The sequence below is a fragment of the Cinclus cinclus genome, chromosome 2 (genome assembly GCF_963662255.1).
Source record: "Cinclus cinclus chromosome 2, bCinCin1.1, whole genome shotgun sequence".
In the NCBI taxonomy this organism is placed as follows: Eukaryota; Metazoa; Chordata; class Aves; order Passeriformes; family Cinclidae; genus Cinclus; species Cinclus cinclus.
In genome coordinates this window covers 79,939,135-79,962,482 of record NC_085047.1, presented here as the reverse complement: position 1 = coordinate 79,962,482, position 23,348 = coordinate 79,939,135, and the positions used below count along the sequence as shown (strand labels likewise).

At 36.5% G+C, this 23,348-nt stretch overlaps 1 protein-coding gene across 1 annotated transcript in view; it reads right to left on the bottom strand.

Moving 5' to 3' along the window:
• Positions 1 to 23,348, bottom strand: part of ITGBL1 (integrin subunit beta like 1) — a 124,112-nt gene continuing 100,764 nt past the window's right edge. The window contains exons 8-11 of the mRNA XM_062514920.1: positions 16,377 to 16,489; positions 6,640 to 6,786; positions 1,773 to 1,886; positions 1 to 274 (exon numbers count right to left, since the gene is read on the bottom strand). Of these exons, the coding sequence (XP_062370904.1) occupies positions 183 to 274; positions 1,773 to 1,886; positions 6,640 to 6,786; positions 16,377 to 16,489 (466 nt within the window). The 3' untranslated portion in view covers positions 1 to 182. The remainder of the gene's footprint in view (positions 275 to 1,772; positions 1,887 to 6,639; positions 6,787 to 16,376; positions 16,490 to 23,348) is intronic.

The window sequence follows — 23,348 nt, the reverse complement described above, 5'->3', positions numbered from 1 at the left end:
TTTCTTTAAGGAGCAGATCCTCAAACGTGTTCTAAGGTGTTTACAACCATGTATGTGTGTGTTCATGCATACCCACACCCAGACACTTCTGAAATTAAATGTCCTAGCAGCCTAAAGAAAAACAAACAAACAAACAAACAAACAAAAACAAAAAACACCTCCACAGTCTTTGACATCCTTCATTAGGGGTATTCTCTCCCCAGCCAGATTTCACAAGCATTTCCATTCCATCCTTCCCAGCACTCACAATTTCCACAGCTACAAACACCATTACCTAGAATAGAATGAATAAAGGGCAATTATAAAAATTGAAATGTACTACATTAAAATGCATTTTATGGGAAGTAAAATGCTATGCTAAAGTAGATGCATTGTTCCTTTATTGTTCCCCTACCCCTTTTTCCTTTGGAAGGAAGCAATTACTGTACCACTGCATTAAGAAGCCACCTCACACCTATACTCACAAGGCATTAATAACATGTTCGCAATAATTCTACCAGCAGTATTGCAAATATTGAGATTGTGTATGGTGAAATTTAACTGTGTACACCAGCGTTTGTACCCAGCTGATGAGGCTAAGTGTTCACACTGTGCCTCCAGGTACAAAGAAAAACAAAATTACTTTTAACTATTATTCATAAAGAAAAAGCCATTAAAAGCTACCAACAGAATAGCAATAAAACCATGACTTTGAACACGAAAAACTTTAAACCTAAAATCTCCAAAGTGCTATCCTATCTCAAACTCTTGATTAAGTGAAAAATGTCCATATTTTGCAGCAGGGAAAGAGTTGAGACCCATTTATTAATTTTATTTAAACATTATTTTTTATGACCCTTGGATGCCCAGCTTGAGATGTCAATAATAGCCTTTGTATCTATGTAAACTGCTCTTCCTTCCTTTATGAAGATCCATGATTAGGCATTAGTTATAGATAAGGCTTCTGTTCCTGCTATACTGGCTAGTTGTCTCCAGAAAATGACCCTTGCTAAGAGGGCAAGCTGGAAGACACAATTTACTAGTGCCAGCCTTCCCACTCTCACTCTAATTGGCTCGCAGAGTCCTTCCACATCTAATAATTGCTTAGCAAAGATTTTCTAAAATTAAGATTTGCAACAGGAAACAGCCAGTGAGTTAATTTAGCAATTCCCATGCTACTTCTTGTCACTATGCTTGTCATGAGGGTTTGTTGGCAGTCTGCCCATTTCTATTGACATCTGCCACGTGCATATTCAGACTATGTTAAGGTGAAGCTGCTTGAATCATTTACCATCACATCATAAGAAAAGCTATCAACTATTCCAGCCTCCCACCAAGAACTGTCTGATTGCTAGGAAGCTCTGTTAACCCACACAACTATGCCCCTAAACCACCAGGGATCATCAAACAAGTGAATTTTGCTTGTGACTTAAATGCATTACACACACGGAGTGTCTAAGTAAAAGAAAAAAAGCTAAGGAAATCTCATGATTGTAACGCTGACACTGTGTCCTTTGCCAAAAAACAGTAACTTGTAGTCTATAACAGAGAGAATTGTTGATGGATTCCATAGCTGGCTTACTTATTTAAATCCACACTCAGGCTTTTAACTGTTGTTTTGAAACCTTAAGTTGATCATTGCACTGCATGAAGAAACAATTATAGCAGATTTGAATAGCCAGCAAATGCGCTTCCTCCGTCAGTGGGGAAAGAAGAAGCTGGGCTTTGTCTAACATAATTCCCATCAACTCAGTTTGTTTCCTGAAGCAATTAAGTGTTAGTCTGTACTGCACCTGTGCAAATGAGACCATCATGTTTGTCACAGTCTCTGTCATCGCATTCACAGAAATCACCCGAAATGTACCATTCCTGGGGTGAGCAGATGCACTTTCCACAGTGGCAGGAGCCTGAAATCACAAAAATTATTACTTCACAGTCAAAGAGTACTGGCACATTCAGACTAGAAGATAACAACCCAAGTCACACATATGCACACATACGCACACGTGCATGTGCACAAATTTGCTGCCTAAGAGGCTGTTGCATAAAAGAAAATAATCAAGCTAAAAGCCTTTTGAATGAAAGTATTCGTTTGGCATGAGCCAGAGTATGGTGGGATGTTACCACTAATGCTTTGATCCTGCTATTTCAATTAATCAGGACTCACATTTTGAAGCTTCCTTTTGGTTTCAGAGACCTACAATCAGGGCTTCTCTCCCCAGCAATTTGTTTTTTTTTAGCAAAGCTCAAATTGTCCCCAACCCATTGTTATTGAAGACAGTAAAATCACACCCAGGAAGAAAATAGTCCTCCTTATCTAAACTTTTAGGGGTGAGCTCAAGGGTGTCAGGCCACACCCTCACAGGCAAAGCAGGGACTGTATGGTCAAATTCAGGTGATGCCATAACCTACAGTGCATAAGAAATCTCCCTTGAAGAGAAGACTGAGACATCCTTACCCTCAGGAGAAGGTTCGTGGCTCTGAATCCTGGAAAGTGACAATCATGTATCAGGAAGCCTACAGCCTGAGAAGTGTGTGAGAGAGACTTTTCTGCAACTAGAAATGCCACAAGGAGATGGTAATTCCTGCTGAATGATTCCAGCACTTGGCTGAAGAGACCTGGCTTTTACAGATCTCATCTTCAGCAGCCTGGCCCTGTACAGATTTCAGACACGTAAACACTGAAGTGGGGCTCTTACTAACTGCTAAGCAAAAATCCTTTTGTGGACCTAGCCCTAAGAAGGGGTAACAGCAGAAATCAATATTAAAAATTATTTTAAAAAACCCCAGATGAATTATAGCAAAGAATACATGCAAAATTTTCAACTATGATGGGCTGAGGTGAAAAAAAGTCATCAAAGAAGCTGTTGACCTTTTAAGAAGATGCTTATAAATGAGTTAAATGCACACGAGAATCCTAGCCTCCTGCAATATTTCCAGAATGATTCCATTTAAAAGTCACCAATGTGTTGCATACGTTATTAAAGAAAAAAAAAAATACAGAAGGAAGCTTGGTTATGTCAGAACTTAACCTAAACAGAATTCATGGTTTATTCAACAGGGACTGAGCCAAAGCCTGTAAAATCATGCTTTTCCATCTTTCCAGTTCTTTCAGTGACCTCTGAATAAAATCCATAGTAATAATCCTTATACACCTAAAAAAAAAAAAAAGTTGCATCTGTTGATATCAACCAATTTTCCATTGTTTTTCCCATAAATACTGAAGCTTAATTCTTGAAAACTTCTGAACAGCCTCAGCAGAGGATCTAATTCTTAATTAAATATGTAATTTAGTGCATATTCTAAATTCAGAGAAATTAACTCATTGCCTGATTTTAGGGAAATCCTTTAACTTGTAACATATGGAACATATAAATATATTCAGGAAGAGCTAGTGATCAGAACATTTGAGGATGGAAGTATTTGATTAAGCATCTACTTTTTCTGTGAGCTCTGAGTATTGCTTACTGCATAGAGAATATTGACATTGCCTACAAGGACCAAAAAATGCCATTGTATAAGGAGGCAGTGGAGGATAACACTCATATCACAAGGTTGCTCTATGAGAGGTACACTAAGATACAATTGAGGGTTATTTAAACCACATACCTCAGTTTATACAAACTGCAAGGTGCTGACATATGAAAATAAAGAGGAATAATAGTATAAACATTTTAGTGAAATTAAAGCAGTTATTAAGAGTATTACACTGGAAGAAGCCTGAAATGATTCTGCATAAGCAAGCACTGATGCTGCTACTGAGGGATGCCCATGATGTTTAAAACTGTTTAGCAGAAGATACAGCAAATTTAACAGCAAGTCAAGCAAGGAAGATAGGACTCCAAAATGCAAAATCTGTTAGGGAAATGAATGTATTGAGTCTTTTCCCTGAGCAGGGCATGCTGCTCTGGGAGCCTTCTCAGTTTGAGTCTAATGAGTTGCAGGGTGTTTCCTGGGATTCCAGCCAGATCCTCTCGGATGGGATTTGGCTCATTACCTTGCCCACATCCTGCACCATTACAGTCACCAAGTACAGCCCTATCTTTACTGCCAAGGTGGCAGCAGCATGGTGGGTGTAGCTGCTTTCTTTGGGAAGAGCTTTTGCTACAGGTGGCACAGTCAGCGAGCCAAGATTCTGAAAACAGCCTAGGAATGTGGATGCCCAACTTTGCTTATATTAGCAGAGTGCAATTTTCTGATAGTATTCAGAAGTTATCTGCTGAGAACCAGGACTCCTCACAGTCTATTAAAACCTACATACAGAAACTCAACCTATCCTCAGTCCATTTTAACACTTACACATCATGACTACATTTCCAACAAAAATGGAATAACCACCATTAGTGCACAGGGTAAAAATTCCCTTTTATTTGACCAGCAATTCTTTTTTTTCTTCCTGACTGAAATGAATCAGAAAGAAAAAAATTTTCATTTTGGTTTCTGGATAGTGCTTCACTAGCTAAGAACAGTCTTTTGAATGATGAGTATCCAGTAAGACATGATTTCCAGATACATATGTTAGCATCAAGAGTAGATTTGCAAAAAAATAAAACAAAAACCAACATAAACACCAAAAACAAACAAACAAACAAACAAACAAACAAAAAAGACAAAAAACAAAACAAAAAAAACCAACCAAACAAAACAAGCGAAACAAAAAAGAAAAAAAGAGGAAAAAAGAGCACAGCAACAAAAGTTGTAAGTAATTAGATTGTCTTTGCCTGTGATCCCTATCCTGCTCAGAGAAGAGGCAGGAGATAGTAGCCTTCTTGGATGTTTACTGGCCACACACTACTGAAGATATCTTATGGAGGTGATTTCTCTGTTGGGACAAGCACTTACATTACACGAATTGCAGTTCCTACAATAAAGCTGTAATCACATTTAATTTGACACAATTTTTTTATATTGTTTTTCCTCAGGGCAACCTTTCATGACACTGGAAGCTAATATTTGCTCCGTGGCCAAACAAACTTAACCAAAGGAAAAAAAATAAAATAAAATATCTCACCGCTGTTGCTGAGTATGGATTTAGGGTCACAGAAGCACAGAATGGGTCAGGTTGGAAGGGACAACACTAAAGCACCTGTCAGGCTGCTACAGATTATATAAGTGACCAGATCCCAAACCCCAACCCGGCAGCTTAGCCAACAGAAGCAAAAAATTCTTGATATCTCTGCAAATTCCTGATGGATTATCTGCTCCCAAAGCCTCAAAGCAAACTGTATCCTTGAAACACATGCTCAAAGCTAATTGTTCTCACAGTAAGACCCACAGACTGGAATAAATAGCTCTCAGCCATCCTTAGAAAAAGATAGTAGACAATATGAATATTAAAAAAAATAACATCATCTTTCATGTTTCTATTTATACAGAATCTTACACAGTGCATTTTATGAATACCAGGTATATTTCCTCACCTTCATGGTTTATATAAAAAAATCTCAGGCACACATTAAGAGGAAAAGAGCTAAATTCTGCAGTAAAACAAAGTAATTTCCATTTCTCATTTCTGTAGCTCACCATCCTCTTACACATATACTAATTTAAAGATAGTCCCATCTGAAAAAATAGAGGAACAGTGCAACTTTCTCATTTTTTATGACATCACATCAACTGAGGTGAAAAAAAAAGACCAACAAAATGAAATGGTACAACAGGGAGAATTCTGATAAGTGATAATATAGATGGATGAAGGCTGGGCTGGAAACCCCATTTAAATTTCCTTTGCACTGAAAATAAAAGTTACCAAAGGGAAAACTGGAAATTTTCCCAATGTAGAACGTTCCTAACCAGTTTTTCCTGCTGGCAGATTTCTTTCCTGTCTATGCAAAGGACACACAAATATAGGAAATGGCACATAGAGTCTGGATTGAGTGCATTCTAGCCTCCAACCAGTCTTTTTTTTGTCTATTCTCTTTCAGACGTATGATATACAAAAATAGGCGATTTACACTACAGGGGAGCTAAAAAGCCCTCTTTCCATTAATGCAATTTCCTAGCCTGAAAGACTGTAAGGTAAGAACCTCAGGGAATAATTTCAGATAATTATCAAGATTTTCTAACTTTTATTCTTCCCTGTGGCAATTTTTTAGAGCTGAACTGAAGCTGATGTAATCACCTGAATGAAAATTAGTAAATGAGAAAGTTTGTAGGATTCATTTGTGGGAGATTGCAGACATCTACTTTTCCTTTGTGGCTGTTTTGGGGAGCAGAGTGATTAAGAATACCAAATTGCTTTTAAACACTTTCCTCCACTTACTGTTGTCCAGTATATTACATTTGCCATCTTCCACACTGGGGTGTTACTATGGGTAGTGCCCTTTTTCCCCAAAGTGGAAGGAGCATTAACATTTAGTTTATAATGTACATCTGTTCCACACAAACCATCAGCTAAACACATACAGGAAATTATATACCACTGACAAATTGCATAGGAGAGCAACGCTGCTGAACGTGTACGGCTGGGGTGGGTGTCTGACAAAATGGATATAAGAGCATTACAGAGCATCCTTTAACATTCTTTTAACGATGACTGCCTTTGAAAGAGAGGGTTACTAAACAACAGCATTCTGCCATGCACATTCATCTTCCAGAACATGATTATTTTCCTCTGTCAAGTGCTGACACAGGGTAGCTCAGCTGCCAGATCTTACTTACCCTTCCCGGAGCATAACACACCATCCGCTGACTCGCAGAGACTTCTGCTCTCCTCCTCTGTCATGTTGCACTTCCTTGAGTGCTGGCACAACTTTCCAAACCACCCATCCTGGCAAATGCATCGGCCACACGAGCAGATTCCATGGCCTGTAAGGACACCAAGGCTGGTTAGGAGCCAGACAAGCAGAAACCTGTGACTGTGGTCACAGCTTCAGCCCTCTTCCGTATGAAGTGTGTGCTATAGCATAGAAAGACTGATGGGTGAACAGCACAGCTTCTCAGGAGGATGGCCCTCTCCATTTCTCTCCTTCTGGTGTTAAACAGCATGCCCTAACAATGTGCAGAAAACGAGTGAGGGATAGGTCAAAGAAACCCTAGAACATGGGTGATAAATAGACACTAGAAGCCATAATTCACTTTAAAGATGGGGAGGGGAAAGATAAAATAGACTTTTTAAAAATTATTTGCAAAAAGACTAATAAGAAAATGAAAATATGTTGAATAATAAACTGAGTAGAAAATTTGGCCAGGAAGAAGGAAAAAGTAACAAATGTAGACAAGAATATAGGAATGGAGAACAGAAATAAAAAAATATAAAAAAAAAATAAAAAAAGCAAGAAATGTCTCCCAGCCAGAATCACATTTTTGAGCTTTGAATAATATTTCTGCATCAGAGACAATAATTCCTTAGCTAATCAGTTACCTGGGAAGCAAATGATACATACCAGTGACTTTTGTCCTATCCTATCTGAAATGTAGGGCAAAAGAGTAGAAATGAAGGGACTGAGATAATTTGGGAGCATGGACTGGGAGAAGGGAACAAGTAGGAGTATCTGGGAAAGAATGGAGCTGCAGGATGCAGGGAAGCAAACCAGCATTTTTGTTCTTATGATTAATGGATTTCTCATGAGCCTCCCATGAAACTTGATTTTGTAAACTGAGAAGCAACACTGGTAGAAGGCCAGAGAAGAGACAAACCTGGTAGTTTGCTGTAAGTGAAATTCATTCAAGTTTACTGATAGTCAAATACTTCACAAATTTTTATTAGAAAAATACTGGAAGCTCCAAAGTCTTGGAGCTGTCATTTGCAGCAGGCATCTAAAAATTCAAAACAATTTTTGTATCCCAGACTCCGTATTGATCTTTGGGGGTTTTTATTGTGTTATATTATTGATGTTTATTATACTTTTATCCTATTTATCATATTATTACACACCTATAAAGGCTCAGTTATCAATGACGCAGTCTTATTATGAAGGTATTTCTACCCACTAAAAATTGATAACTGCAATGATAAAAGTTTGATGCTACTTGAACTTTTGAGTCAGACTGGGAAACAGCTATTTGACAACCCAAAATACAAGAAGTAGAGAACAAGTATACATACTTTCCCATATGCCACTTCCAGATAAATGTAATGCAATTGTAATGTAAATGTAATTGTAAATGCTTCTGTAAGAGCATTTTTAGCTACCTTTTTTTTTTTTTTAATTAGTATCATAGAGATTAGAACTCCGATTAACTCAACCAATTGAGAGCACAATATACAACTGGATGTCACTGCTGGAAAATTATTTCTGAATATACAAACCCCTCTACTCTTTTAGCAGTGAATAGTATGAAATCCATGGAAATTTCACCAAGAAATAATTTTAAGGCATTTTTCTTGTAGTCACTATGTATTACAGAACGAAGAGACTGATCAGGTCTGTAAAGCCTTTACACAAGTCAAATAAAAAGTTTATTATTAATCTATAAGTTTGCAGCAAACAGAGCTTGCAGTTTACCACATAAAATTTGATGCAATTTTCTGTAAAGACACTTTCCCTCCTCCTTTATGCCATATAAATCCTCAAAAAATAAAGGGTTCTTTTGTCTCAAATAATCCATTTAAAAAAATAATATTTTTTTCCCAGCTGATACCGGCTTGTGCAGTTGCAGCTTTTTTGATGCCTCATCCATCAGGGTGGCAAATGTGCAAGTGTTCTGCTTGTTAACTCTAAGCTAGCTCATGTGAGTGTAGTAGCCTGAGAAAAACTGCTTTTACATGGTATAGTTGTGAACATCCTCTTTGTAAATCACAGAAGAAAGGGGTAATCTGAAGAGTTAAATAGGTATTTTATTACATTACAACTCATTTTGGCTGGACTACTTCAGTTAGAGATTTTTCTTCACCCCTAGCTATACAGATTAAGCAGATTTACTGAGATGTGTTGGTCTATCAATATTTAAGACCTAACACAAAAGAGCTAAAATCACAAACAAATTACATTGCAAATGCTTCTTCATAAAAAGCTATGCTAATGAACTTTAAATAATCAACAATATTTTAAAAATTAATTCTTAAAGAATAAAGACTGATACAGGAGAGGCAAAGAAGAAAAAAAAGATGGTGCCAAACACTCTGTAATTTTATAATTAGAATTATAACTCAAATAACCACAAGATTTAAATGTGAAATATGAATTCAGAAAAAAAAAAGCAAACCGTGACAGATTACTGGCAGGAGCTCATTATAACCCAAATCAACCTGAACCAAACCGGATGCCAGGATGAATTATTTCTTGCCATGTCTGGAATTGAAATTGTGGTGTTGTGGGAAATTTCAGTTTAGGACTACTCATGTACCTGTTGTCAGTGTTCCCCAAAAACATGTATGATCATTTTGTAATACAAAAGGCATCACTACAGGGGACCACCAGCACAATGAAAAAGGTGAAGTAACTATTACAGAGGAAGCTGGTTCTTACTTACAGAATAACTGTTACAAATAGATGATGTTCCTGACGGGCAAACTGAGGACAAATCCAAGCAAAAGTTGGCACCTCAGGAACAGAAGTTTCTCAAACTAATACAATATCATGTATTTTGAACAGATGAAAAATGAAAAGTTTTAAAAGTGTAATAAGAATAAGAAAATTGCAGCATAACGCAGGATTCCTGACACAGAACACCACAGAAAATGAAACAATTATTTTTCTTTGTTTTAAAATAGAAACAGGACTTCCATTTTTATCTTTTCTTTTAAATTGCAGGCCTTTCCATTATGTTATTAACAGAAGATAATATTATACCACATACATCTGCGAGAAATATTTCCAGGTAAGCAGGCTTAATTACCCTGCCCAAATACGCTAAATGAGCTGCTAAAAACATTATTTTTGCAAAACTTGGAAGGGTACTAAAAAGTTCTGAGGAATTCAGAGGTTATCAGAATGGGTATTCTCAAAAAAAACAGAGAAAGACGAAGCAAGAGAGAAAACCTGATACAGACAAAATCATGTAAGAAATGAACCAGCATTTCAAACAAGGGTGATGACTACTGGAATAAACGTTCAAGTGATGTTGGCATGGGCTAGACATGTCTTAGGAGTTCTGAGAGCATGGCCTGCTCAGAGACAGGCTTTTGCTGCACACAGTGCACAGAATTCAACACAGGGGAAGCATGGGAATAGTGTAATGGCTATTTATAGCCTAATAAAAGAGATTCAACAGAAAATCCCCTTTTGGATTCACAAAATTAATATCTATCAATCAACTTAAATGTTAATGTACTAGCAATTCCTTTACTGCCATTTGAGCAGAAAGATTAAATTAAAATGCTTTTTGCAAATCTGAATCACATTTTATGCTGTCTGAAAAGCTCAACAAACTAAGTTCTCTGCACATCTATGTAAAGTGTTGACTTTTTATACACCTACCCAAATTTCTGGCTGGCCAGGACAGAAATCTGTAGTACATTTAAAATAAAAATTAGAAAAGTTAAAATTAATCTAGTTTAATATAGACTGTGCAATACTATTAGTACCCGTACTAGCTACAGTAGTCCCACTTGTATCTAAAAACTACTGATACTTTCAGATTTATCTGAGGCTGTCCTGGATTTGCCTCAGGGCTAGGATGAAGCAGTTAGACACAAGGACACAGGCATTGTATCATTAACTCTCCTCTTAGTGCTGTCAAAACAAAACCCTAATTCACATTAGTTTTATTCCTGTTAGACTATGAGTTCTCCACTATTTAATATCATCATTTTCACCTTTGTTAGCACCATTTTTACTCCGTAAATGTGTATGAACTGTTCGTTTGGTTTTTTGGGGCTTCTTGGTGTTTTTTCCCCCGACAGAATAAATTGCATTTTTCAATAACAAATACATAATAAAAATTCTCTATTAAATAATATATATAGAGAGAATATATCTATCTAGTATCAGATTCCTCTGTCAAAAGAATATGGTCCCTGCTCTAAAGACTTTTTGATAGAACAGATGAAAGAACTGTTGGGTAGGACATAAATTTTTATTTTAACATGGCAGAAACCTGAGGGAAATTAGAGGTTCGATTCAGATGCCCAGTGGCATTGGACATGCCCTAAGGCATCAAGGACATCCTCCAGGCAAGCACTCCTGTGTCCTTGTGGAGCCAAGATGGGGGCAGGCAAGGGTAGTCTTGGGAATCACAGGTGATAAAAGGTACTTTAATTTAGGTGGATGAAGACTTTGAAATTATGTGCCATGTAGTTGGAGAAGCCATGGTTGATTCAGGAGTCATCAATTCTCAGATCAGTCAGTAGTAAAACCTGTCTTTGTCTGGGAGATTGACAGGTATTGTTCTTTCCTAATTTGTTTTTTACATATATTAGAGAGTTCCACAAATGCCTTATATACTTCTGTTTCTGTGGATCAACATTAGTGCAAGAAATGAGGAAACTGTCTGACAGCAACTGTACCATACTTAGCTTTGCTTAATGAAGCATATAATTAATCATAGGTTGTATTGGTCCTCATAAGAACATGTTATCTGAAAATATCATGCTTCTGGCTTCGCTGAACAGATGACAAAAATAAATGTCATTCATGATTTCTGCAGTATGGACCTAGAACTTTAATTTAAAGAAAAAATTACATTCCCTGGTTTATATCTTATATACCAGGGAAAAAAAAAAAAGATAGAAGAAAAAGGCAGCACTTCCTCTGAACCCAATTATTTAGCCTGGCTGGATAGTAATGAAAATTTTATATTCAAAGGAACATGGCAATTAGGGGCAACTTATACCAGACTTTTGAGAAGGAGCTTTACCATCATATATCCTGGTGATGACTGTGCAATCCTAGAAACCATCATTGTAAGAATGTGATATGGAAGTTTCTTTCTCAGTTTTAAAGTTTAAAACATTGGAAAGCTGGGAATTGTGGCTTAAGGTATATGTATGTCTTATAAGCTCCAGATTTTCCCTGTTCCCTGGCGATTCATAGACAATAATGTTGGAAATCTTAATACTGGTGCAAATGATGTATGGATGAAAATGTCTAAGTAAGCACCAGAAGAAACACCAGAATGAGGTCAAATGCATGACCTGCACTGATAACCAACACATTCGCAGGAGTAAACTAAGGAATGTATTATTTTGTCAAAAGTCAGAAGGTTTCCACTCTCATAAAACAAGAATATGATGAATGTCATGATGACTTGTTGGCAGAAGACTGTGTGCTCAACAAAAGATGTCAATGCAAACAGAGCACATCACTTGTGTCACTCTTCATAACCCTAACAAGAGCAGCATTTTCCGAAGAATGTCAAAAATCAGGAATTGCAAACCACAGGCACCAGTCTTGCCTGAAGTCTACAGAGATAAAAGTAAGCAAAAACTGTGAGTCGAAAGGCTCACCCTAAATTTTGGGTCCTAGATATATAAAAGATGTATTTAAAGATCAGTTTGTTATAGTCAGTCAAGAAGAAACAAAAAGACCTAACAAGAACTTGATGGGTAGCTTCACTTGTCCATGTTCTGTGTCAGATACAAGGAATTCTGACCAAATTATTAGATGCAGACACTTGGATGCTTGTGTTTGGGCATAGAATGCAAGAGGATGAGATCAGTGAAAGATGTGTCTGAGTGGTGAAAATTAATTTACTAGTGGATTTCCTAAAAAAAATACTAACTTCCCCTCCCATAAAGTCTCAAACAGAGGTTTTGCTGCAGTTTTCTTGCACTTAAGAGAAGAGAGAGGTGTGAAGGCAAATCTATGGAGGGATATATAAATTACCTCAGCATTTGATCCAAGAATAAGTCAACTCCTCCATCTTCTAGAAGCGTTTATAGCATAACCAGAATTTCAAACTAATGATAACTCAAGTCTTTTACCAAAAGGCATTGGTACTAACAAACAAAAAATATAATCTCCATTTACACTTTGATGTGACAGGACACAACTGTATTCTCTACAGTGTTAGGACTGCATTTTGGTGAAGATTGTATTTTTATAAGCTCTGGCCAAAACAATTAATTTAAAAGTCATCAAAGTGGAATAGTTCACTTGAAAATACAGAAATGAGACCTAAAGTACTCCACTGTCACCAGTGTTAAAGAACTGGTTTAGTGGAATGATCAGTCTTAGTTGTTTCTTAATGTTGAGGACAGCACACATTTCTGAATAAACATTAAAAGGTCTCATCAAAGCTAATGTTCTTATTGATGGCCCACTGTTTGAAGCACAGAATGATGTACTGATGTAATACAAAATGGATGATCCACAGAAATATATCAGAGTCTTTTTATGCTTTACCTGCTACAAGTTTAAACCTTCTCTAGTTATCCTAGTTTCAGCCAACGTTTTACTATTTTCATTGGGTGTGGTTTTACTGCGTAGTTTTTAATCAGAATAATTCTGCAGGCCCCAAGGTTTTGTTTTATTCCTTCAATGGCTGCTAATTGGCTGTGACAAAAACTCATAGCTAGGCCAATAATAATCCAGAGAACAAATCAAAGTGAATGGAATGAGGAGCATTATCAAATCCATATTAAACTGATCTTTGCTGCTCTGAGTTCTTTTTGTCTGCCTGCCCTCAATCGTGAAAGAGAAAAAAACTGTAATGGATAAGAGTTGGCCCACTGAGGTGGAGCAGCCAATGATGAAATCACTGGAAAAACATGACTGGACACCGAAAGGAAAAAAAAAAACCTCTGGAAAGCTTAGGATGCATCTGCAGCAAGCAGCACAGCCATAACCTCAGAGGGCAGAGAAAAGTATTTCTCACCAGGATACAGCTTGAGTAAATATGAGCCTTGTGTAAAAAAGCGACACAGTGCTGCCAAGGACTTGTGCTGGCAAACCTGTGATTCTCTGGTCACGAGTGTGCGCCAAAACCACCTTACTTGTACGTGAAAGGCTCAAAGAACCAAGTGAAGCCAAAGGAAATGTGATGTTAAATACTTCTGTGGATCAACATTTAAGTATACCTGGGAAAATCTTACATAATCAAAAAACCTGAACAGTAGGGGAAGGGCCATTAGGTAGAACATCTATCTTGAAAAGGCTGCATGAGACAATTTCTCCAGTATTAACATATTAAGTCTATGTACCGAGGCACAGACAAAGGAAGAGGAACATGATGGAAAGCCCTGGAAAGCAGGTCAAGGAAGGCGAGTCTCCACCTCCACTCCCACCTAGAGTACTGTGTCCAGCTCTGTGGTCCCTAGTACAAGAATGACATGAATCTGTTAGAGCAGGTCCACAAAATGCCTCAAAAAAATGGTCAGAGGAATGGAACACCCCTCTTATGAGGAATGGATGAGAGCATTTGGATTGGTTTGCCTTGAGAAGAGAAGGCTCTGGGGAGACCTTGCTGTGACCTTTCAATGTTATAAAGGGGGAGTATAAGAAAGACTGAGATTTATTTTTTTTTTTTTAACAAGGTCTGTAGTGACAGAACAAGGGGTAATGATTTTAAATGGAAAGATTATGGATTTAGCTGGGACTTAAGGAAGAGATTTTTATTTTTTTTATGATTTAGGGTGTTGAGACTTGCATCACGTTGCCAAGAGCTGTGGATTCCCCACCCCTGAAAATGTTAAAGGCCTGGTTGGATGGAGCTCTGAGCAGCCTGGTCTTAGTGGAAAGTTCCCTGTCCATGTCAGGGATGGTTGGACTAGATGATCTTTAAATACCTCCTTCAACCCAAACTATTCCATGTTTCCATAATTATATGAATCAATTTCTAATAGCGGAGTGTTGTGAAATCTATGCTGAGTCCTCCTGCAACCTCTGCCTTTGTGGAGACATTAAGTCTCTATTCTTGGTACTGCATTGATGGACAGCTGAATTTTTAAGCAAATGACTCACTACAATCATGCAGAAACATGGCCATGGGGTCTCATTCAGTTGTACCCTAATTTATCATAGCTTTTGCCTCATGTCTTTCTGTCATTGCCTGGACAGCTGGTCTGGAAAGCAAGCTATTAATCAGTCTCTGCTGGTTGGAGAAGGCCAGTAATAATTCTTATTCAAATCATTTAGGTTGCCATTCACATTTCTCATTTCAGCATGCATTTAACCTGACAACACTGGTCTTCGTTCTTTGTGCTAACAGGCTCTCAGTGCTCACTGTCAGACCCCACACAGTCCAGCTTATAATGCTCTGAAGACAGATTTACTAGCAAGAGCTTATGTCCTTATTGTGATTGCCTAGGCAGCAGCAGTGGTAGAAAAATAGCAATGAAAAGGGAACAAGGAAAGAGGAAAGAATAATCACTTCAGCAAGACAGACTGAGATGGAAGCACAGACAAACCCTAAAGAAATGGAGGGAGATTTAATAATGTAAGATATAAGTTATATAAACAGAAGAGATATTTTTAGCATGGATGGTGATGAATTTTATTTCCCAGCTATTTAATTTCTAACAAATATGAAACAATTTTTCAGTGCTTTTCAGCGTTATCACCTCCTTTACGCAAAATTAAATTTCAAATTATTTTTTCAACACACTTGTAGTATTGAATTACTCTGAATGCTGTAAACTATTTTTATGGCTATTTTATTTTTATTATTAGACATTTAAACCAAAACTTTATATATATGTCTATATTCTGCATGGCAGACACCTTGAAGAAATATTCCCTGTAGTCAGAATTTTTTATGTACATGAGGATCATGAAGAAATACTTTTTTTTTTGCTACATAGAAATAAGGAATAGAATACAATGTACCACTGTTCAGACCAACAACTTTGTTAATACTTAGAATCAAAGAGTAATTTTAAAAATGAAGCACATAAAATCTAGAGAGAGAATATTAAGGATAAATATTATTCGCCTGCTTATAAAATGCCATGTGGTATGCATATACTTATATATCCAAAACTACCTTGAAATACTGCTAAACACCAACATACTTTACTGAAATATCACAATGTAAGGTTTTCACTGTCAACACTAAAATAAACCATCTGCATCTACAAATACAGTGACACTGTCTCTGAAGCATTTTACATTCTTTCATAACATATTTTGCTACTTTTTTAGAAAACGGGAATATCACTGTCAGTTAATACAGAATATTTAAAAGTTTTGGTGGTCATTAGTATCTTTAAGTTTATTGCAACATCCTCAATAAAGCATCAGTTTTACTAAACACAACATAAGGTTACCTAATGTTTTAGTTTTTTGTTTAAGTGTCTGTATTCTTTAATGAATACTGATGGAACTTAGAATACTCTACAGCACTTCCATTTCTGTGTTAGCATTCCTGAAATCTTAAAATAAATATTCTCTAACATGTTCAATACTTCTAGTGCTTGTTTCATACAAAAATCTGCCATCTTACTATAAATCAATTATATAAATAGTCTGAAGTGACATTATATTATAAAATCAAGGGGAACAGAAATCTTTATATTGTCAAGATTTAGTTCTGTTGTTAAATTATGCTATGTTATGTGATATTAAGTGAACACATACCCCCACAGACATCGCCACCTGCATTTTCACACTGTCGATCATCACATTCACAGTTTTTGCCATGAACTCTGTTGTCTCCTGGAGGGAAACAAGTGCATTGGCCACATTCACATCTCCCTGTAAGAAAAAATAATTGTTAGAGTCATGATTTCAACAAAGTAAAATAAATTGGATAAACCCCAAATATATGGTACATCCTAACCCCAAAGACAAACTACGAGTCACGCTGTATCAATTAAAGTATAGCACAAACACAAATAAGCAAACAAACAAACAAACAAAAATATATCAAAACAAAACTATTCCTCCTCCATGGAAACCAGATGGAAAGTGCATCACTGTTATAATCTCAGTGGAAATGGCAACAATAAGCAATCACCGGCTTTGCATGTTTTTCTTATCTGAACTTAGCATAACTGAGCTGGCCCATGCTTATCTGCATAATTTACCTCTGTAATTGATCTAAAATGTTTAACGTGTATCTCAGAAACACCAAGACAAATGTGATCAGAATTAAATAGTCTATGCACAGAGCTATATAAGATACTCTCTATTCATGTAGAAAAAGAATTCCTCAAATACTCAATCAAGCTTTTTGAAAGCAAAACCCTGCAACTTTTCTTGTCTAAACCAGAGGAAATAAGCACAACTTCTGCCACAGTCTCCCCTTCCATCACTCTATTTGCAGGAGAGCTCCCCAGAGCTTAAAAAGGCAACAGATTTTTGCAAGCTCCCACAGATCTTCACTCCAAAACCCTAAGAGCAGTGAGTACTAAATGGCCAGATGTGGAAAAAATTAATATCAGGACAGTCTTACATCGCACATGTCTGAGACAAACTCTATTCAGGTAACAGGCCCTAACTTCTACGGGTTTGCCTCTGAATGCTTTTTAATTATATTATGCAATGCTGGTGAGAGAACATTCTAAATATGGCACAAACCATGGACCAAACTCATACATTTGAGGGGCTTGGGAAGGGATATTGTGTGTAAAAAATCAGCCACCAGAGACATGGACTAGGATGCAGAAAACTTGCCCTTATTGATTTAATTTAGTCACAGCATCAGTGAAACTCAACTTGGGTCCAGTCACTGCTCTACTCACTATAATCTCCAATTTTATAGTATTGATGGAAAGTAAAAAATATCCTCCAAGTGCAGCCTTTCATTATGCAATAAGACAGTTCACAACACACTGCACTATTTTTTTCCAGCATTTGCTGAAATATTTTATTGAATGGGAATGGACTGTTAATCAAAACCTCAGTGAAGGTCTTCTAACTGTACTCGTCATGACAATAAAACCTTTTAGGCTAAGCTACTGACAGATGATTATTAATATTCTTATTTTCCCAACTTCTAACCTTAATCTGTTATATTTGTTTGTGGGGCCTTGGGGTTTTTTTCTGTTTTGTTTATTTCTTTAAGAAAACAGTCTCATTAAGTAAGATTAGGGAGAGATCTTTTTATTTATGGAAAAAAAATCTAAGATCATTTTATAACTTCTATATTCATCATCTACATCGCACTCCTGAGCTGACATTTTATGAACCAGGATTCAATCTAGAAGGATGTAAAGTGCAAGAATTTTAGCAAAGACATATTGATAAAGAAAATACTTCTTAATAATTTTATTACATGCATAGTTTAAAAACTACGTTACATTGTCAATTATTTGAGGATACTTGTTTCAGAAAGAAACTTTTACAGGAAGTGCATCCACTGCATCATATAATAGAGTTGTGCTTATTTAGGATAAAATTTAGGATATTATTGTCTACAGAAGAAACGATGCTATTTGCCTGCATTCTCTAAGCTATTATTATTTGACAAGGACTGCCACATTAGAAGTTGGGGAAAAAAAATCCTTAGTGCTTAAATATTCAGAGGATTTTATTGAGTCTAATTTTTCTCTTTTTTATGCATTCACCTTAGGCAACCTGATCACTTTTACAAAAGTGTCACATCACCCTGTCCCAAGGAACAGTCAGTAACCTGTAGGCTGAAAGGTACCTGATGAACAGGACCCATCTGTTGTGGAGACTAACATAAACGAAAGAAGAATCCTCAGCAGTGGTCTCCTGGCCAGCCATTACTATAATAAGGATGCCTGAAAGTGGTAAAATCTTTTTAAGAAAGCTGCTTTGACTAGAGCAGTCATCAGAGGTGGAAAATCCTCCAGAGGAATGAGAAAAGGAAGGTCCTATAATGAGGATCCTGCGTGTTCTGTAGCTAAGCATTATCTTCTGTAATGCTTAATGCAATAAGTTAGAGTCCAGTGGTTGTTCCCTTGTGCTGCAATGGGAACAGGCTCCTCTCAGTCCCTGCTGCAAGTAATATTTATTCATTTCAGTTAATGTGCAACAGTTTCACCAGCAGAATAATTGAGGGAAGCCCATCCCTAGGCAGCAGACTGGGCACACGTTTGTCATGTAAGAGATACAAGCTATGACTTTTTTTTTTTTTTTTGCCTGCCTCCCACCTAAGTTCAGGGTATGGTTTAGATCATCTGACTGCAGACTTCAGCAGAACTGAAAGTGTCTTGAAAACAGACAGAAATCTCATTCAGCAAGTGCTCTGGAAAAGGATTTCTTTGAGCTATTTCTTTATTTTTAATATATATAATTATAGTAGTTAATTACACTGCTGCTGAAATTGATACTCAAATTATTAGTTCCTTTACTTTTACAAATGTTTCAAGATCAGCATGAGAAATTAATTTAATGAGAAATTAATTTAGGTGTCACTAAATAACTGCAACATTGTACTGGCTATAAAAATATTCTGCCTCCAAAAGTAGTGAGATTTTTGTTAGATTATATAAAGTGGGCTCACTCTAAGGAGATAATTTAACAAAGAATTAAAGTCCTATTGCTTCTCAACAGCTAACTATATAGTATGTCTCTGCTGCTGAAATATCAAAAACCACACCTTATTCTTTGATCTTCTTCTCTTAGCTATTGTGATAAAATACTTACCAAACAAATTCAATCATTTGAAAGTAATTTGAAGCTCACATTATACTACAAAGGAATAAGCACTTTACAAAACATACTCTTTCTTTGTATAGAATAATAGGTTTACCATAGCAACCTGATTATACAGGGAAAGCTACTGCCATACATCCCAAATTCTCTTTCAATTCCAAGGCATACAGAAACAATTAAATATGGGTGACTATGGTATTCTGCACCTTCTCAACCATCTGTGCAAGAGCTACACTTCATGACTAAAAAGCAACCAGTTGACCTCAGACATTTTACAGCAAGTGGATTCCACTCTTCCTTGCTAAACAGGGAGAGTAAATGTCATAGTCTGATGGCTTCAGATGAAGGAAGCTTTTTGATGAAATTTGTATGCACTATTAGCATTGAAAAGCTTAAACTATGTGTTGCAATGCAAGATGCTAAGAATAGAATAATGATACAAGACATTTATTTGCCTACAGTCTTAATATTTCCTTACACTTCTTCCTCTCATTCATATCAATAGGAGTATTAACTTCTCACTAATAATTGTTAGTACTTGACAAAAGATCATCTTAGGTTTTTTTTTTGTTCTTAAATGGAATTAAAGTGGCACATTTCATCAAAACACAAGTTCATTAGATAACTGACTCAATAATTCTAAAAAGAAATGCCATGAGCTTTTAGCTTTTGATTTTATTCCCCATTTACTATGGCATTTTTTCATTTCTCATGTCCAACATTTATAAAAACATAAATGAACAGTGTCTAGATTTACATTAAACCTGTTCCTATGCAAATTGCTGTGACCATTACCTCCTTGCATTCAAACCAATTTCCAGCTGCATATATGGATTAACTGAAAGTCACCTTTATACAGACAATTTTAAAACACTGTGCTAGAAGTATACAATTTGTGTAATAAAGCATTTTTACTCTGTTATTGCCAGCAAAGGAAGGGATAGCAACAGCTTTCAATGTAAAAATAAACGCTGAATATAAGAAAATATACTTCATTGTTTTTCCCTGCCTGTAACTCTATAACATAAAGTATATTTCTGTGCAGGATGATAAATTTTTATCTTCTAAATGAAAACAAATAAATAAAGGGGTTTTTTTTTAAGTGTGTAAGGAATACAGTGGCAAATTGTGCTGCAGCTGTGGTAGAAGCAAGCCAGGCTCATTTGGCATATCAAAAAAATGGTGCTTTGGGCTACTGATAAATAGGAGGGAATCTGCCTTTGGTATGGACTTTTCTGCCCAACGGCTATCCCAGGCTTAACATCTGAAAGCATTACCTATCAGAAACTGCAATTTCTTTTTTATCACGTAATCTCAGACAAGTTGAGCACATTCAGTAAAGCTGCTGTATCTTTCTGCCAACAGAACTCATTTCATGCTGGATGTGAGCAAGATGATCTAAAACAATGTTCAGAAATAGCAAATCAGAGAAGGGGGATGGGAAGATTTGTACTGAAGATCACAAAGCTTCAAGGAATATAAAGGGTGAGGGGAAGCAGATGTGGCTGAAGGAAGTCATAGCAGGTAGCAGATTCAAGTAAAGCAAAAGAAAACCCACTGATTGAGTGGTGGAGGGATTAAAAGACCAGTAAAGGGAACCAACAGTTCCACCAAATTGGCAAACAAAATGCAATACTTGCCAAAAATAGGGAGGGCAATATCATTGTGCCTCAGTTTGAGGTGCTCAGAGCAGCACACTCCAGCTGGGCTTGATCAATGTGGAGAAATTTAGACTCAGCAGGAAATGGCTACAGATTTCTCAGTGGCCAAGTATTGTGTGCTTTGTATGTCCTAGTCCAAAAATTGGAATTAATTAACTCCCGTCTAGAATGGCTTTTAAAAATTCATATAAAAATATTGTACTGACTAGACAAAAAAATAATTCTGCCTTACACATGAAAGGATCCTTGGGTTTTAAAACATTGGCAATTCTTGCATCTGGTTGGTTTTGTGGTTTATCAGAAAAAGGGAACTTTTAGAAGCATGTTAAGTATGTACAAAAGTATCCTTAAAACCTCTTTAAATTCATAAATATCTGACTGATCTCACCCAAATTATGAAAATCTGGGTATTAGTTTCTTACAAGGACTTTAGACAAGCAAGATATGAACCTGCACCTGCAGCTATGACAGAAAACAAATTTCTTCTTCTAAAAAAGCTTTAGAACTTCTATCAGTACAAGAACCACAAAGGATTTATTTTCTAGCACAGGATTTCTCTGCTAGGCTGTTAGGGGCTTGGGATGAAGGACATGTTTTTGTGAAATAATTTGAAAATTGGGTGGCAATTCAGTTTTCCACAAAATGTTCAAGCAACAAGCACTTTTTTCCCTGCTATGCATCATGAAAAATAAATTTATGCATTTATCTTCTCATGCATAAGAAAAAACATTCTTGCTGGGGTTTGGATTTGGAATTAGCGTTTTCTTTCTAAATCAGTATACAAAAAGTAAACATGCCTTGAGTTTACTCATAAAAAGAGATTATTTGCAGCATGACTGACCCAAGACCTTAACTAAAGATATAAAAGCTCCAGAGAAGGACTTAGCTGAATCATACTGACATAAAATGAAATGAAAATGGCTTTAATAAATCTAAAGTGATTTCCAAACTTCAGACTTTTGTGCTGCTTTTTTTCAATAATTTTGCACACAAAAATAAACTTTTAGCAGCAAGCACTGAGATTTTTTATTTAAATAACATGAACAGTAGCAGATGTATATAATTGAGTTAAATATCTGTATTTTTCTTAGTCTTACTGGTCACCTGTCAGCTGCAATAATTGCATCAGCTACTACATTCAGCACTACCAATAGGTCTGAAATAAATGGATATAAATGTATGGAAATATTTGGCTTAGAAAAATAGCAGAAATTCACAAATTAAGAAAGTCTTCTGTTAAAACAGCCTGAGACTTTCCATTGCTGTGTGTTTTATCAATTTGTTCACTAGTACAAAGTACCAAGATTTTCCTTATATAATAGGTATCATGGGCATATTTTGTTAGACAGAAAGAGTATGTTTCTTTTAGTTTTTTAAAAATTTAATTGCTATATGATGTGAAAGAGCACCAAAAGAGGTCTGACAGTTGAGTTTGTCCTTAAGGGTATAAAACCTCAAAACACAAAAACCCCAAATAACTCTAAGATAAAAAGATCTCAAGGAAAAAAAGCATGCTATCTCAAGCAATGCAACTTTCATAATAGTGCAAACAACTGACTATCCAGAATTGTAAAAACAAGTATTATGCAAGAGAAACTTCAAACGACTGAGACTTGTCCTCCAGCTTTAGAAAACACACAATATATGACTGGAAATCTGATTGCAAAGTCAGCATATGGCACATGAAGTAAATGCTTTTTCTTTGTGACAGCTTAATAGTGAAATACTTCTTTGGATAATTCCACTCAACAGCACCTCTTACAGATTTAGCATCAGATAGTCTTTTAGAGCTCCTGCCAGTCAGCAGTACTGATTTGTATCTCCTTTTCCATGCTGCCTTTCTTTGTTTTCTTCTTTTTGATTTTCAGTTTTTCCCTGTTCTCTCTTTAAAAATTTTGGTAAGAAGTACTGCTGCACTGCTAGATTCCTTTTCAGATTGTCAGCTTGACATCTGCTATCATCATCATCATCATCATCATCATCATCAAGATGACATGTCTCCTCCATCTGCCTTCCCTCAGTAGCCCTGCTTTGAGGATGCACTTGAAAGCTCCTATTCCTTTCTGCACAGCCAAAAGGGAATTTCTAGAGGAGTTCCAGGAGAGGAGTCATCCAGAACACCCCTACCCACTTTGCAGGAGCAGGATTTTAGCCGTATGCATCACTTTTCCTGGTGATATGCTCCTCAGGTTCTCCCACTGGGGGTGAATCCTTGACAGTTCACTCACTATATTAAGGGGACAAGTAGGACTAGAAAGGCAATTACTTCTCTGTTCGAAAGAAAGGTGATAGTCAAAGTCACCACACAGAGGAGAGATGTGTG